The sequence below is a fragment of the Hyaloscypha bicolor genome (genome assembly GCF_002865645.1).
Source record: "Hyaloscypha bicolor E unplaced genomic scaffold K444scaffold_165, whole genome shotgun sequence".
Taxonomy (NCBI): domain Eukaryota; kingdom Fungi; phylum Ascomycota; class Leotiomycetes; order Helotiales; family Hyaloscyphaceae; genus Hyaloscypha; species Hyaloscypha bicolor.
In genome coordinates this window covers 1,156,734-1,174,253 of record NW_020194667.1, presented here as the reverse complement: position 1 = coordinate 1,174,253, position 17,520 = coordinate 1,156,734, and the positions used below count along the sequence as shown (strand labels likewise).

Genomic DNA, 17,520 nt, shown 5'->3' with positions numbered 1-17,520 from the left:
GATGAGTGAGAATTGTCAGTTTTGGTTGATCATCAGATCCTCTATCCTTCCGGGCGACCTCTCGTATCTTACATCCCCATGCTTCTCGTTCACATGGTGCCAAGATCAGATGAGAAAGGCCAACCATCATAACCACAATGCATGTATTTCCGAGAAAGTGCATCACCCTCTATCACTCCATTCTCTCCCTCGACTCCTTTGTACCTAATGATCAAACGCTCCATCCATAAATGCCTGGCTAACGCTCTTCGCTCCCAATAATACTCATACATGGACATATCATGTTCTGCTTTCACCTAGCGGTCTCAGCCTTCGAAACTGGTAGGCTAGGAGGGCCCATAGCGATGCGTTTCGGGTCCCGTTCTGCCGCCTCTCCTTCAGGACCACGTTTCTTCTCCTTTTCTGCTTTGAGGGTAGCCTCTTTCTGTGCTTGTCGGCGTGCTTCTTTATCCTTTCGCTCGTTCTCTTTTCGGAGCGCTTTCGATTCGAATTCGTGCCAGTCTCCTTCCAACTTCGAAAGTCTATCGAAGTGTTAGCTATTACACTGAATGAAGTGAACCACGGGAACATACTCTACAGCTTGTCTTGGCTTCGGCTCCTCCGTAGTAAAATACGGGTGCTCTAAAACATCAGAAGCTGAAGGTCTCTTGGCAGGATCGTATTGAAACATCGCATCCAAAAGCTCATAAGCAGCTGGAGTCACACGTTCTTTGTATTTCTCTGCAAAGACATTTGGTCGTCGTGCTGAAGGTCGTAAAAGCTCGAACCAAGCCATGTCCACCAGACCAGGCCAGTCTACCTTATTCGGCGTTCCAAGTATTGCGTAGATCTTCTCGAGCTGGCTGATCTCGCTTCCATCGCCAGGGAAGATTGCATGTCGGGTGAAAATTTCCACAAGCACACAGGCTGCGCTCCAAATATCCACTGCTGGGCCATACTGTGTCTCACCAAGCAGAAGCTCCGGCGATCGGTACCAAATGGTGATGACTCGGTTTGTATAATCAAGCTGCCGTCGCTTTGCGTAAAATCGAGCAAGGCCAAAGTCAGCAAGCTTCAGCTGGCCTTCATTGCTAACAAGAATGTTTGCTGCTTTGATGTCGCGATGAAGAACACCCCGTCGGTGAAGATAATCAAGACCTTCAAAAAGTTGCTTCGCAAGATGCTTCTTGTGTGCAGGCTCGAGCTTGAAGGTAGGGTGATTCAGTAGCCCAGTGAGATCGTGGGAGAGGTATTCGAAAACCATGAAGCAATCGTTTTTCTCGACCATGACTTCTTGCAGATTGACGATATTGTGATGCTTCAGTGACTGAAGCAACTTTATTTCTCGCACCGCCGTGACTGGAAATCCGTCTCGTTCACCTTCCATGCGAATCTTTTTTAAGGCCACTAGGCTTTTGGTATACACATGAATAGCTTTGAAGACCTTTCCATACGTCCCAGATCCAACGACAGACTCATTTCCGGGTTTTCGGAAGTAGACCGAGTCTGATTTCTTAAACTCATCTGGAAGGTGGGGGCGTTCCTTCAGTCGTTTCATCGTCTTCCTGACCTTTCGGGTGGTTGGAGGAGGCGGGTCGCGGAAATCTTGTCGTCTTGCAGAGGCCGGCTCCGTTGGAATGTTTCGGGAATTGGGACCTCGAGGGCGATCAGGGCTAATTTGTACGTTGCGTGCTGGACCTGCATTTAGCTTTGAAGAAATTTCCGGCTTTGGTGGGGTCGGAGTAGCCTTAGATGGTCCTTTAAAGGCAAAGCTGAACTTTGACGAGTTCTGCTGGCTTTGTGGCCCAGTCGGGGGTGGTCTGCTTGGTGGTGGCATCTGCTCCTCTTCCTTCTTCTTGGTTGTTTCCGAATCCTCAACTTGTAGTTCTTTCGATGGTCTGAATAGGTCTTCGTTATCCTCTTCATCCTCATTTCGGCCATTGTACTGGGGAGTGCTCTCGTGAGACCCTGGTTGTGGCGGGTAAGGTTGTGGGGGAGAAGTGTGTTGCGGCGTCACGTTCCCAGAGTGCTGTCCACGACCTGCCCCAGTAGGGCCTCCACTAGCATTCCAGTGAAGGTTTTGAAAATGTCCGCCACGACCGCCTCGATGGTCACCTCGACCACCCCGTGGGTTGAAATGGTTGCCTCGAAATGCTCGTTGATTTCCACGAAAGCTTTGTTGATATCCCTGATTCATAGGTCCTGTCGGAGCAGCTTGATACGGGGGAGACTGGTTATTGTAGTAATGGCCCTGAGGCCCGTTTGGACCGGAATAGCCCGATTGCTGCTGATAATTTTGCGGGTATTGTCTAAATTATGTCAATCACCATGAGGGAAATATAGACTAGAGACTTACGGCTGAGGTGAGTATTGTTGTTGTTGCCCACCCCAATTGCCTCTTCCTGCAGAATAGGGAGACTGTGCTTGAGGAGATCCATGATAGGAGTTGGGTGTCATGTGATGCTGAGGAGATTGAGAGTACTGTCGCGGATCGACTTGCGGGCCTTGGTTATACTGCGGCTTCAGGGGGAAAGCAGCTTGCATCTGGTTGTTAGGGTGGTAACCTTGCTGGCCTCCATAGAACCCCCTGCCGGCCATCTTATCAGATTTGACCTCAATGCTGTTTGCTCCAGAAGCAGTTGTGGAAGGTCTTGCCCCCTTGACCTCAATGCTATTTGCACCCGAGGCTGTTGAGGATAATTGGCGTCCGTTCTTTGACTGCGGATTATGACCAGGTCGATACTCGTCTCTGGGAGGCGGCCGTCCTGCTCCCTCTCGCTTTGGGGAATGCCCCCTAGATGGAGCGGAGCTTCTGGGAGCTCGTGGCGACTGCTGGCGAGAGCGGTTTGATGGCTCGTACCGATCGATATCAGGAGATCTTCGGTCTATATGTGGTGAGTGGCCTCTTCTCGGTGGCTTCTCCCTCGACTTCTCGAATGGAGACCTCGGCCGGGGTTTGGGGGATTGCCTTGGGGGGGATCGACTGTGCTTTGAGCTATGTTCGTATCGATGCTCTGAAGCGTGGCGCCGCGACGAGGCCTCGCCGCGCTTCGGGCTGGGAGAACGTCCTCGTCTCTCAAATGCACCAGAATCACGGTGGTGCTTAGATTTCCCCTCAACTCGAATATCTGAACTCCTCCGTTCTGATGATCGTTTTCGAGACGGCAGTGGGAGTGGGGATAGAGTCCGCCGCTTCTTGTCTGGCCGGGAGGACGTGACCGAGCCTGCGTCCAGTCGAGAAGGACTGCGGGATGTAACTCGCCTCGATTTCTTATGGTGGCTTCGTGTTGGAGAAGAACTTCGACTCTTGCGGCGTTTGGCTGATGATGGCGAGTGGTAGGTACTTCGTTTTGGCCTGTCAGAGCCTCGCGTGTCCAGCAGCTCCCTTCCTCTATTCCTCTCCCGCACTTCCTCCCTCGAGTCCCTCAAAGGTGATCGGGATTGTCTCCGTCTGCGATCGCGACTGCGCTCGCGAGGTCTGTCGCCGCCGTGCTGTGAGAGAGGCCTCGACTTGATCGGACTGCGCTCTCTGGCCTTGGGTTCCCTGTCGCTCTCGAGGCGACGTGAAGCTGGCGATCTCGATCTTCTTGGACGTGTTACTCCTCGATCAACTCTACCTCGGTCTCTGCGATCGTCACCGTGGCTCCAGCTGTCTTTCATTGCGACATACCGGGCTGGGGAATGTTGTGTGAAGGAAGTCATCGTCGCGAGCTAGGTAAAAAGGCAGTCCCGCAGTCCCGCTAATCAGCCACTCACAGTAGCGACCGTGCCCAAATCTCACGACGGACTTGAGATGCCGGAACAAAAATGTACAGCGCAAGAAAGTAATATTGACAACGTTGGTGAAAAGAACCTCAAGCCTGTTACCTCAGGCAAGAGAACTTACCATGAGCTAACTTGGAAAATTCGGTTCTGGCAGATATCTCCCCCGAGCTGTTCCCGATAGTGGAAATCTCCGAGCCTCGCCGGTTCTTCTCAAAGTCACAGACGCGAATTACATATTGAGTCACAGCAAGTTATCTACGATGCGCAAATGGCGTGGACAGTTCAACATTGCAGCGGAACAATATCCTCCTCTTGCTCTGTTTCACGCCGATCGGCTGTGGCGAGTTCAGCCAAGTCCGTGGTGCGAGAAAATCCAGAGCCCGGTACGTTCACTGAAGATGGCTGCCCAAATCTGCCAGCACCTCACGGCATCTTGAATCCATGGTTCCATCGTAATAGTATCTGAAAAGTCGCTGTAGTCGGTAGCGCAATGTAGAACCTGGTTATTGCTGGACGCTGCCTGGAATATCCGAGCCATGTGTGAATGGGTGGGGCAAGGCATAAATATCGTATGATGAGAGATGCCGCCGACGATTTTGTGTTCATTCTTCTTCAAACCTGTGAACAGGGATCGCAGAGTATGTCGGGGAAGGGACGTATATCGGTAGCAGTCGTTCATCGAATGCGAGAACAGAGACCTGGGGTGGAGTATTCTGGTGGCAGGCATGCTGCAGGGCGTAAGTCGACGTGCCCAGACTTGGAGAGAGGCATCTGATTCTGGAAACGTTAAGAAGAGCCCTTTCATATCCATCATCCGGGCATCGATGACACGTCGTAGTCAAGAGGGCGCAATCCTCGCCATCGAGGCGAGTGGCGGTCATGACTTCAATATATCAACATATGCGGGGCAGTCAAAGCCTGTTGGTCGATAGGAATGTGTGGGAATAGAAGAGATGCCCCCAAAGCCTGAAAAGAAGCAGATTCCCAAGCATCAGAAAAGATGATGTCAAATGTGTATCATCGCTCCAACTGCGATCCTTCATGGAATCAACTGCCCATCGCGTGACCCACACCATGATTCAGAGTAATACTCCATCAGTTGTCAGTGACTTGCTGTCGAAAAAGTTCGACAGGTAGAGAGGTAGATGCTTTGGTGATCCCACCCAAGATACGCAATGTGGGAAGGTGACCGCGGAGTGAAGAGGCAGAAGCTGCCCAACGTGGGTGACCCTACTCATTCAGGATAGCATCCATCATGATATGGATAGAGCGACGAATTGCAGGAAGTATTTCGAGAGTAAAAAGCGGACTAGGAGGCCTTGCAATAATGCAAAGTGGTGAGCGTGTTCTGAGGCTTAGATTGATAAGCCTCGTGCTTCTATAGGCAGGTGTCGACCATATGGAACTAAAGGCGTGTTTCGAATATCGTGCCGAGGACTAATCTGGTTCTCCAAACTGTTCATGGTGAGTTATTCAATGTTGTCCTGATGGTCATCATCTGCACATCAGGGACGGGAAGATGAAGTTGCTGCTAAGTGTGCTCGGCTGTACCCTAGCAAGAGCGTAGTTTGAGTCCTAGCTGTCACGTGATACACTAGCCTTGGCATTCAGGGCAAGCTTCAATTCTTTGGACAAAATGAAAAGCGAGATTGTCTCGAGGGTGTAGCTCAATGGCAGAGCTCACGAGAACTGTCACACGTGTGAGTCCTGGATGGACGCTTGAAAGTAAACCCCCTGTCTCCCTCAGATTGTGATATGTCCGATTCAAGTCACCATCTCAAAATTATCTTATAGCGACATTATAATAGGATGTTCTTTTTGTGGACAAATTTTCCTAGGGATGGGGGATGCGAACTTTGGAGGCGGAAAGAGATGCTACTCCAATGCATGATGTACAACGGCTCTCTAGGCGCATCAGTCTTCGAATATCATTGATGATCATTCCAGTTAACGCCGTGCCACAATCACATGCAATGAACTCCTTTCCACAGCATATCATCAAAAAGTCGTCATCTGGTATCTGCAGGAACCCTCTGCCCAATTCATCGCTCAAGCTCATCAAGTGACGGTTCTTCAATATCCTTGCCCACAATTGCTTCAGCCACCTTCCAGATCTGTATCAAGTTATCCTCAGCAGCACTGCAGACGACCCATGGCTCATTCTGGTTCCAACTGAAATCAGCTAGATGGTTGGTATGACCACCATGCATGAATAACCTGGCAAGATTAGTGTTGGCGGGAAAGGGAATTGGGGAAAGCTCACAATTCAGGAGGTCCATCTTCTTGATCGTCTGGCAGTTGTTCCTCTCCGACTCTGCTGAGATCCCAGAAGATAACTCGGCGATCATAACTTCCACTACCCAATATAGCCTCTTCATGGGGGTGCCAAGCCAGGGAGGTGACAGCATCGCCATGACCCTCCAGGGAGTGGAGCTTATCGTCCAGATTCCTCAAGTCCCAAATACCAATAGTCTTGTCAGCAGATGCGGTAGCCAAAACGAACTCCGAGGCTTGATTGAAAGCCAAGGCATTGATAGCATCGCTATGACCCTGGCCCGTTACAGATGATCGATCGGTTTCTGGTTGCCGAACATCGATAATTTGAAGAGTGAGATCATCCGAGACGGTTCCGATCAGGGATTTATGCAGAGGGTGATATTGGACGTCGTTCACGATCGAGCTATGGTGCGTATACACTCGCGATGCTTTGACGTGGTTATTGCTTGACTGGATGGTTTTCAGGTCCCTGTAATTGTTAGCTTCTTCCAAGCTCGCATACATTCATTCGTACCATAAGCGGACAGTTTTGTCTTCGCTGCCAGTCGCCAGCTTTCCGGCCTCATGTGGGTTCCAACTCAGCCCGAATCCTTCCTTCTTGTGTCCCAGTAACTCTGCCTGCGGATTGACAGTGCCTTTTGGAAGACTGCTGTGCTTGGTACGATCAAAGACCAGGACCTTTCCATCAATGCACATTGTAGCAATAATGTTGGGATTCTGTGGTTGATATCTAGCCTTGTTGACTTCTCCCGGATGATCAATCTTCTGCTCAATTGTCATCTTGATCGCTGCCTGTTCGCCGTTTGAAGAGTTGCCATAGCCACCAATCTCTCCTCGCTGCTCGTCGTAGTCATGAGGGTTTGGTGTAATATTCTTTGGCAGTTCAACATTGGCGATCTGGAGGTAATTCTGGGCATCGTTGGAGGTGTGGGTGCCTATCAGCAATCGATGGATGGTGTAATTCTTGCCAGCAGGCCTTGCAAAAATTGAGCTTCTCCTTCCTTAATATAGAGCGTACAAGACTTACTCTTTCTTATCGGGGAACCATTGTGTAGTCAAGGTGGGCCACTCAAGCGCAGTGCTGCGAAATGTCAGTTACAGCGCTTCAGAAGGTAGCAGAACACTCCTCACCTTAGGATCATGTCATAAAGAAAAGGACTATTTTTCTTCCACGTCTTGTACTCTAGAGTGGGTCTGTCAGCGGCGATCAACCGGTCGCCAAGAGAGGGGACATACCTTCGTTGATAATCTTCTGCTCAGTATCCTCATCTTCGGTATCTGGGCGAGGGACTATTGATTCATCAGCCTCTATTAAGCCTATTCCTAGATCATTGTCGAAAAATGGCAAAGCGCTTTACTGCTCATCTGTAGATCAACGAACACACCTTCCATTTCGACGTCTGCAGAGTCAGGCGCCATGGTTGTAGAAAGTAGATGAATAGATCAGACTGGTTGAAGGGGACCCAAGAAGGTGCCTGAAGATCGGAGAGCCTAGGGACGGTCAGGAAAGTCGCAAAGTGAGGTCTTCTCGATACCGCGCGTTGAAAGAACGCGGTCGCGCTTTCTGTACCAAGTTGGAGGCGGCCGCGATCCCGCTAGCGTCAAAGTAACTGGCGGGGAGGCTCTTGAACCATGACAACGTCAAAGACATCATTTTTTTTTCGAGAAACAATACAAATCAATCACCACGCTTACTTGCCACTAGGAAGGAGTCGGAGAGGAAGACAAAGACGAGTGTGCTTCATTCTCTTTTCAGGAGACACGAGAGGCGATTTCGAGTTGCGGTAAAAGCAACATATTTCCTCATCACCCTTCCGAATATAACCAGAACACCATAGACGCCACTCGCGCTCACCGCGCTCTACTTCATTATGGGTGTTCCCAAATTCTTTCGATGGATGAGCGAGAGGTATCCAGCGATCTCACAGTTGATCGCAGAGAACCGGATACCTGAGTTCGACGCCCTCTACCTTGACATGAATGGAATCATTCACAACTGCACGCATAAGGACTCGGACGATGCGACATTCCGAATGACGGAGGAACAAATGTTCATTGCAATATTCAATTACATTGAGCATCTTTATGGGAAGATTAAGCCGAAGCAGCTTTTCTTCATGGCAATCGATGGGGTTGCACCGAGAGCAAAGATGAATCAACAGCGAGCCCGACGATTTCGTACAGCGCTTGATGTTGAAAATGCAAGAGAGAAGGCCATTAGGGAAGGAAAAGAGATGCCCAAGGAGGAAGCATTTGATAGTAATGCAATCACACCAGGTACGATGGTTTATTTGTCACTTTGAATGAACTAACCTATATAGGTACGGAATTCATGTACAAGTTGACCCTCCAGTTGAAATATTTCATCAACAAGAAGGTATCGGAGGATGTTGATTGGCAGGGTGTCGAAATTGTCCTGTCAGGCCACGAAGTTCCCGGAGAAGGCGAGCACAAAATCATGGAGTACATTCGATTGGCGAAAGCCCAGCCTGACTACGATCCCAACGTCCGACATTGCCTTTACGGTCTTGATGCTGATCTCATCATGTTGGGACTTTTGAGTCACGATCCACATTTTTGTCTATTGCGAGAGGAGGTTACATTTGGGCGACAAAGTAAGGCAAAATCCAAGGAATTGGAGCATCAAAATTTCTACTTGATGCATTTATGCGTTGTACGAGAATACCTGGAGCTGGAGTTTCAGGAACTAAAAGAAGACGGCGTACTTGGATTTACTTTCGATCTGGAACGAGTCATCGACGACTTCATCCTCATGGCATTCTTCGTGGGAAACGATTTCTTACCTAATCTTCCTAATTTGCATATTAATGAAGGGGCTTTGGCGTTGATGTTCAAGATTTACAAGGCCGTACTACCAAAATGTGGTGGATACATCAACGAGAGCGGTGTCATCAAAATGGATAGATTGGCTGTATTATTGGACGAACTGGCACATGTGGAATATCGTTTCTTCGAATCGGAAAGCTCGGATCAGAGTTGGTTCAAGTCGAAGCAAATGGCCAAGGAGGATGTTATGGTCAAGGGCAAGACGAAGGGGAAATTGACAATGACCACCCCTCAGCGGGAGGTCTGGAAGCAGGTCAAAAAATACGTCGCTCATCGCTCAGATCTACCTCTAGATCTACCGGATACCTTACCAGCTGCGGATCGCAAGTTCGTACAAGAACTTGCAGAGAGTCTTCATCTCGAATGGAAGACGGCTGAGAATGAGCAAGGTGATCGTCATTTGCAGCTCTCCTTTCCCGCTAAGCTAGACGGAGAAGAGGACGAAGATGAGGACGAAGAGTCACAACTTGCTATCCTTCGGATTGTTAAGCAATACGATAACGCCAAAACAATCGATGTCTCTAGAGCAGAGGCTCAGGCAGAGATGGACAAACAGTACGAAGCAAAGTTCCAGGAGTGGAAGGACCGATACTACCAGGGAAAATTTGAATGGGACCGAAACAACGAAGAGGAATTGACGAAGTTGTGCGAGAACTACGTGCAGGGCTTGCAGTGGGTTCTATACTACTACTATCGTGGAGTGGTATCGTGGCCCTGGTTCTATCAATACCACTACTCCCCAATGATATCCGGTATGTGTTCAGGGCACCTGTCCCAAGCATCCAACTAACACTATTATTTCAGATGTCATCAAAGGTCTAAAAGCAGATGTCAACTTCAAACTTGGCCAGCCGTTTCATCCTTATGAGCAACTCATGGGTGTCCTTCCTGATCGAAGTAAAAAGATCGTACCATCCATTTACCATGATCTCATGACCAATCCGGCATCTCCCATCCTCGACTTTTACCCCCGAGACTTCGAACTCGACATGAATGGTAAGAAGATGGATTGGGAAGCTGTTGTCAAGATCCCTTTCATCGATGAAAAGCGCCTGTTGGCTGCCATGGCTCCCAAGAACGCTCTTCTAAGTGATGTGGAGAAGGCGAGGAATGAGTTTGGAGTCACTTTGAAGTTCACTCATGACCCAGACGTTGACTTTACTTACCCCTCATCTCTTGTGGGTATTTTCCCAGATATTGCACACTGTCACTGCGTTGAGAACATCTTTGATCTTCCCACTATTGAAGGATTGGAATATCATGTTGGTCTTATGGAAGGCGTTAAACTTGGGGACGCAGCATTGGCTGGTTTCCCGAGCTTGGCTACTCTCCCTTATAATGCGACATTGGGTTTTCACGGCGTCAATGTGTTCCAACAAGATAGTCGCAACGAGAGCATGGTCGTCACTATCGAAAATACCGAGGAACGAACAAATGTCAAGACTGCCACGATGAAGCTGGGTCACCGAGTTTTCGTGGGATATCCCTTCTTACAAGAAGGAAAGGTGGTCAAAGTGTCAGACGAGCTCTTTGATTATCTCCCTGCAGATGGTGGCACTTCTCACCCTATCCAGCAACTTCATGGCCCACGAGAAATCGACGATTTCCGCAAGAAGGCTGAGAGAATTGAGAACAACTACAGCAAGCGTCTCGGTATCATCATTGGCGCTGTTGAATCGATTACTCATGTTGAAATGCTGAAGGGTTTGCTAAAGACCGACGAGGGTGCTACAGTCAAGGAGTATGCCGTGATTCCAGGCATGGAAACTGAATACGCCTCTCAAGTCATCGTTGATGAGGTGGTTAGCGAGGATCAACGGTTCTTAGAGAAGGCAGCTGTTCCTATTGAGGAAGAATTCCCGCCGGGATCACGGGCTTTCTTCTTGGGCGAATTTAATTACGGCAGACCACTGGAAGTTGTGGGTCACAAGGACAATCGAGCCGAGATCTGGTTGTCGACTACCAAAGGCAAAGAAATGGAATTCGGGCGCAACATCGTCATGAGTCATCATACCAAGAGTCACTATACTCCATCATACGCGGTTGCTAAGATGTTAGGTCTGCACCCCCTCGTCCTCAGCAAGATCACCTCATCCTTCTCTGTATCTGCACTGGGCCTCCCCCGACTCAATCTTGGTCTCAACCTAAAATTCGAGTCAAAGAAACTCAAAGTCCTGGGCTACTCTCGCAGATCGGATAGCGGATGGGAATTCAGCAACAAGGCTATCGAGCTTCTGAGCACCTACATGACGAAGTTCCCAGAGTTCATTGCCGGTATCCAACGAAAGCCACAAGGTAACGAATACGATGAGACCGATTTCTATCCGGCCGAAATTGCGGGTGCAAAGATCAAGGAGATCGCGGCTTGGCTGAAATCCATCGAGTCCAAGAACTTTGAAAAGGTCCCCTTGGATGCAGAGCAACTGGATTCAGATGCTGTCATGGCTATTGAGAAGGCGTCTGACGATGCGTTGGCGAATGGTCCCGGTATCGAGTTCAAGAAATTGAAAGGTGTTCCTCGAAACGCACTTATAAAGCCCGCAGATGCCGAGCACCGCCTTGGCAACCAGCGTTTTACGCTCGGCGATCGAGTTGTCTACGTCCAAGATTCTGGTCGTGTTCCTATTGCCACTCGTGGTACCGTCGTCGGAATATCTCGCACTCCACGTACAACTCTACTGGATGTCGTCTTCGATGTAACCTTCATGAGTGGCACTAGCCTTGGTGAACGATGCACTGCTTTCCGTGGCTCCACAGTCTCTACTGCCTCTGTCCTCAATCTTTCAAACAAGCAAGTTATCGCCGGCTCAAAAGCCGCAGTCGAGAAACGGCCTGCACCGGTCACTGCTCTACTGACGGTCAACGGAGGGTACGGCATGCCAGTGGGACCTGGAGGTCAAGGACAGTACCGCGAAGCCGGTGCACCGCCGCCTTTGAGAGGCTCGTTCCGTGGAGCTGTAGCTGGCCAGAATCAGAATGGATTTTCAAGGGGCAACGGTGTCCCGCGTGGCAGGGGCCGAGGTGGTCTGGGACATTCAGGCGATAATGCTGCACCAGCCGTACACAGCAGTATGGCCATTCGAGGCAATTCCCAAGGGCAGATGAACGGTGCGAGAGGCGCGAGAGGTGGCCCAGCGAACGGATTCAGAGGCGGGAGAGGCGGCCCACCTCCCCCTGCTCCTGCTCAAGCATTTAATGCAGTGCCACCACCGCCAAGTTTGGATAACAGAGGCCGTGGAGGACCTAGGGGTAGAGGTGGTAGAGGCAGAGGATTCCCGAGAGGCAGAGGCGGCGTTGTTCAAGCGCAACAGACTTGATTCTCTGGGAAATTTTCTGGAGATCTTCGTCTGGATGACTTGGATCTGGTTGTGTTATGAATCATGAATTGATGATCGGACTTCACTTCCTCGGGAGCTTAGGTAAACGACGCATCATGAATCACATTTGTACCAAATGGCCAGACATAGGTTGAGATAAGGCACGAACGGGCTATTTTCTGTAGATTAGACCTTAGAATAGGTCATCATTATATTGTTCAGCCTGATCGTCAGTTTTCTCATCTAGGAACTGAAAGCCTCAGTCACACGTGAGGCACCCTAAAGCAAGCACAATTTCTACAACGTATACACGCTCCTCCGATTTATCCCGCCAAGGCACGCAATGTCCCAGTGATGGCACAGTTGTGTTGTTTCCTTCAGAATAAATTCCCCTGCACAGGTTCGGGGAAGCAAATTGTATATTTATTAGTTTGACTCTCTCATACGTCCATGGCCTGTCTTCTGTAAGGAATAGCGGTAGCTACGTTCATCACTCTGGCTCTCTTCTCCCTTCCCCTACTCTCTTAGGCCTACGATGGAGCAAAGCAAAGGCAAATTAACATAGACCTCTCATGGAATCAAGTAGCCAGACAGTGTGAAGTCGACACTATGTATTGTGAAGCCAGCAATGCAGCGGCTCCCACACCTTATCTATCAAGCATCCTTCCATCCATTCACGCCAGCACGTACTCCACTCATATCTGCTCCAAGAAAACTCAAGTGTCTACATCGAAATCGAGATGAAAGAAGCTACTCCCTCGACTTCCCAGCAAATCATCATCATCTCTCATCCCAACCATCTACCAACACCTCCCAGTCCACCCCCCACACAAGCCATCCAAGGGTCGAGATGCCATGGATCCAACGATACCACAGCGCACCCCTTTCATCAACGTCAAGAATCACAATGAAAGGAGAAGAGAGATTATGAAACAAGAAAAGGAAATGTGGCAAATAAAAAACAAGAAGCTCAAAATACAAAACAAGAAGTAGAGGTGAAACAGTGCCGAGCCCGTTCGTCGTTCTCTCCGAATCTGATTCTGTTTGCATATGCTCCAAGATCCGCCGTTTTGCAAATGCAGCCATGCTTTGGGAGAGAGAGAGAGATCCGATCCGATCATGTGTGTGTGTATGCGCGTGCTAGAGAAGAATTCGACGGACTACACCGGCGACCGCAGAATGAGACACCAGATATGAACCCAGACCCCATACCAAGCAAAAGACCCGACTGACCCCATGCCCAACGCTCCCTTCGCTATGCACCGAAGATAAACGATTTCTTTTTCTTTTTGCTTTGCCAGTCAATCCCGTCGCACGAACATTCAGAATCAAAATTCAGGGTGCGTTGCTGCCATTGCCATGCCTTTGCCCGTTGCTTCATCGCCTGATTGATCCTTGTATAGCCCAACTTTCCATCCGCATTAAAGAACTCCGCCCTCCGTACTATTGTCAAATTTTCCGTTCGCACTTGTGTAGGTGTAGAGTCTGCTTTGAATTTTGCCCATCCTTTTCTTTATGCCTTCCAACCAGCCTAACCACCAGCCCACCCGCAAGCCAAACAGATGCCCTCATTAAAAACCGCTGCGCAATAGTCCAGAAGGCTCTGAACCACACAATATTGTCTATGATTTCATTCCAACCCAAAGCCGTCCTGAAACATAGTCATACATGTGAATAAGAGTCAAGACTTTTGTATAGACCGTAATGAAAGGGAAATCGATGGCGCAAGACAATTCGCAAAGAGACAGCTAAGCCGGAGACTTGCTCGGAGCGCTGAGCTGTGCTGAACCGCCATTCTGGCGAGCATCGCCGCTGCTCATTGACAAATTACCGATGCCCGAGGAGAGAAAAGCAAAAGGATCGCTTTCACTCTGGTTGGAATAGAAGTTGTTGGAGGGGCCTGCCGATGCTGGTCCATTGCTTGCAGACTGGAACGCTGCTTCAGCAGCTCGGCTGTCGAAGGGACCGGCAGAGTGTGAGCCTCCAGTAGGGCCAAAGTGGGTGTTGAGGGAAGGGTATGGGCCAGTCGAAGCACCAAGACCAGATGGGAGAGCATAGGTGCTTGGTGGACCACCAAAATGCTGTCCTCCATACCCACCGCTAGATCCAAACCCTCCAGCAGCTGATGCGAAAGGTCCAGGGCCTGGAGTGCCTGCCATTGAGCCCGGGCCCATGCCATAGTTCGATGGAGGATCCATTGGAGAAGGATAACCAGAGTCCGCCACAACGGCTGCACCCGCACGGCTGGCGCCACATCGAAGACAGCTGACATTTTTGGCAAAGTTGTGGTATCCGCAGCCTTCAGAGCCACACTTCCAATCCCCAGCCCGGAATGGTACAACACCGCCACTGCCACCCATTCGGCCACCACCATGACCACCCATACCCCCATGATGCCCCATGTGTTGAGGGGGCGGCATCATAGCTGGGGGTCCGTACCCATAACCTCCACCATAACCTCCCATAGCATCACCACTGGGCCCTGCACTCATGGCTGGGAATGAACAACGGAAACAAGCGGTTCGTCGCTGGAAGTTGGAGAAACCACATGACGGGCAAGTCCAATCTCCTGGGCGTGGTCTATTCTTACTGGGTGGGAATGGCGTAAGGATCTCAGCAGCGCGGTCAAGAACCCTGCTGGAAGAAGGGGAAACTTCTATAGCCTTCTCATTAAGAGCACGTCCATTCATGCACAGACTCTCTGCGGCCTGATAAGGTGTTAGAGCATGTCCTCGTGAAGAAAAGAATTTTATTAAAGAATGTGGGGGTAGGTTCAACAATCTGTCATAAAGAAGTAGGACATATTCGCAGGGCGCTGACACCACGATTTGATGGGAGTCGCAAGCTCGGCAATACATGTAGAGATGGTAATGAGATGATTCGCTGACCTCTTCATGGGACGAGAACACAGCGAAGCCGGACCCAGTAGGCTTGTGCTGATCCGGAGTTCGCAACGTCCAAAAAGCAATTGGGCGGCCGCCAAACTGGGTGAACCAGCTTTCCAGCTCGGACTGAGTGGTGTCATGTGGAAGTCCTGCCATGTGAAGTACCTTGCTACGTTCAGACAAAAATGCTCGGACATCAGCACGGGCGTCCATTGGTCTTGTAAGAACATCGGGGTGCTCGTGAGGCGGTTGGGATTTTCGAATTAATCCACGGAGAACTCTCGCCAATGTCACTGCTTCCTCCATAGCTCTGCGAGGAGAGGCGGGCGCAAGTGCTTGTAGATGGAACGGGAGATTGTGCTTGATCGGCGCACTTGCTTGGACAGGCTCGACCTCAAGCGCGGCACAGATATTGGACAGCATTGAAGGGCCAAATGGGAGAGATTCAGGGTGGTGTTGTTGCCAGCGCTGGTACTCGGTTCGTAGATCGAAGGTTCGAGAGTGCTGCAGATATGGAGGCAAGACCACAGCTTTATCACGAGCTTCGCGGGGAAGCTGAACTCGGAGGTCCCAGGAATCGAGGGTGACAAAGGAAAAGTCGAGGTTTTGCGAGACGAGGTGTTCAGAGGCAAATGCATCAAAGCGGTTGATTGCATCGCGGAAAGTTCCTGCATTGCGGACGTGCTCCCAGGTGAGCGTTGTCAAGCTTGCTACAGAGCAATGGAGGTTAGCATATAGCGCAAACATATCTTGCAGGGTGCACCGAGGGGTGTAGAGGCTCTCGGGGTCTTGTAGGTCGATTTCTATGGTGGCCCGTCACTTACTGCACAGCGGTGTGATAGGGGTATTGATGGGCTTGACAAGAACGCTTTCCCGGTGGAGCTATGAGCATGCAATTAGCACACATTCTCAAGAGATCGCAGTGCAGAGCAGAGCAGAGTTGGACCTACCTCGTCACAGCTCTTTGCATCTAGAAGAATCCACCCAAGCTCTATCACCTCAGCAGAATCCTTTGTGACATAGACTCCGTGCTCGTCGCAGGTGGTGGCAACGTGGATCACAACGTATCTGTCCAGATTGCCTTGCTGGCTCTGGGTTGTGGACGACATGTTTCACGGGGAAGGTGAATGAGGGTCAATGTGCGGTGCGAGGACAAAAGTGAGGTCGTCGACAACGGGGAGCTCCAGGATCGGAGCGGGAGGGGAAAGGAAAGCGAAAGCGACAGAGGCAGGCGACTTGGGGGGAGGGGGGAAGGGGTGGCAGTCAGCAAGAGAAGCTGGATCCGGGGGAGTAGGTAAATTCCTGGCCCTCCTGTGCTGGATGTGGTGAGGAAGAGGAGAAGAAGGGGGAGAGGAAGGGGAGAGGAGGTGGAGCAGGGAAGGAAATGTTGACAGAGATCTCGCAAATTGCCTCCAGGGAACGTCTTAGCGCCAAATCTGGGTTGTGCTCGGGATGGAAAAAAAATGCCAGTGGGGAAGGGAACAAGCGACAGACAGACAGACAGCATCACCAGCCCAGCCAACTCAGAGATTCAGAGGGAGGGCAAGCCGCAGCAACTCGATCTACTGCATTCGTAGATAAATATAAATACATGCCCGGTGCGGTGCGGTGCGCCTCGCTGCGCTCGCTCGTTCACGCTAGAAGAGCGCTGGTCCTCCTCCACCGCGACCGTACTGTGGCATCGCATCGCATCCAGCGCGGTCTGGTGTTGATGGGGCCGATGTTATCTTACCTCCACCGCATGCACGTTTCGAGGGTGTATGGATGGCTGGGCCGACAAGAAACCGTTGCGGCGACTGCTCCTGCAAGCAGCAACGTCGACAAGCCCGCAGCAACCTCACCTCGCCTCTCTTTCTTGCCTTGTTTCTTTTACTCACTCTTTCTTTCTTTCTCTCTCCCTCTCTCTCTCTTTCTTTCTTTCTCTCTCTCTCTCTCTCTCTCGCTGGTCGGCCGGAGACAGCCTCGACGCGCACCCTGTTCGAGCGCCCCCGGCGTCTAACACCCTTTGACCCTTGACCCTTGACATGTTATGTATGTGTGTGTATGTATGTATGTATGTATGTCTCCGACGAACTCTTCGACAAGGCGTGCATGACATGACACGACATGACTGACATATAAATGCCCTAACTAGCTCGGACGACGTGAACCGAAACAAACCAAGTACCGTAGCGAACGTCACCGCCCCTCGGGAAGCCGACTTGCTCCGACTGGTAAATTTAGAAGGTGCGCATTAACACGGAGACTTCCTAGCTTCTCCCATCGTGGTAACTCCGGCACCCGCTCCAGCGCCCACGACCCGGCCTGACCCCGAAAGCTCCTACTATTTTCCTCAGACCATCCCCCGCGAAGCTCAACACGAGTTCGAAAGAAGGTGACGTAACGTCGCGATTGCTGCTGACCTCCCAGCCCTGAGCCCTCTTCTCGACCCTCCGCTCGTCTCTCCCCCC

General features: G+C 50.6%; 4 protein-coding genes across 4 annotated transcripts; 1 reads left to right on the top strand and 3 right to left on the bottom strand.

Moving 5' to 3' along the window:
• Nucleotides 1–54: 54 nt before the first annotated feature.
• On the bottom strand, nt 55–3,885 carry K444DRAFT_193405 (Pkinase-domain-containing protein). The gene is made up of 3 exons (XM_024870940.1): nt 2,336–3,885; nt 573–2,288; nt 55–521 (listed from the first exon to the last, which is right to left on the bottom strand). The coding sequence occupies exons 1-3, from the start codon at nt 3,679–3,681 to the stop codon at nt 293–295; spliced, it is 3,291 nt and encodes a 1,096-aa protein (XP_024729793.1). The 5' UTR covers nt 3,682–3,885; the 3' UTR covers nt 55–292.
• Nucleotides 3,815–4,671, bottom strand: K444DRAFT_193434 (uncharacterized protein). Its single transcript, XM_024870941.1, has one exon. The coding sequence runs from the start codon at nt 4,556–4,558 to the stop codon at nt 4,091–4,093; it is 468 nt and encodes a 155-aa protein (XP_024729792.1). The 5' UTR covers nt 4,559–4,671; the 3' UTR covers nt 3,815–4,090.
• Nucleotides 4,672–5,504: 833 nt separating this feature from the next.
• K444DRAFT_656219 (WD40 repeat-like protein) lies at nt 5,505–7,440 on the bottom strand (the record flags this gene model as incomplete). The annotated part of the gene is made up of 7 exons (XM_024886071.1): nt 5,505–5,961; nt 6,008–6,490; nt 6,536–6,997; nt 7,049–7,102; nt 7,153–7,204; nt 7,258–7,311; nt 7,407–7,440. 7 exons carry the CDS (start codon nt 7,438–7,440, stop codon nt 5,787–5,789), a joined length of 1,314 nt encoding a protein of 437 aa, XP_024729791.1. The 3' UTR covers nt 5,505–5,786.
• A 2,184-nt stretch (nt 7,441–9,624) lies between these two features.
• K444DRAFT_193313 (uncharacterized protein) lies at nt 9,625–12,571 on the top strand. The gene has a single exon (XM_024870938.1). It carries the CDS (start codon nt 9,744–9,746, stop codon nt 12,183–12,185), a length of 2,442 nt encoding a protein of 813 aa, XP_024729790.1. The 5' UTR covers nt 9,625–9,743; the 3' UTR covers nt 12,186–12,571.
• The last annotated feature ends 4,949 nt before the right edge of the window (nt 12,572–17,520 follow it).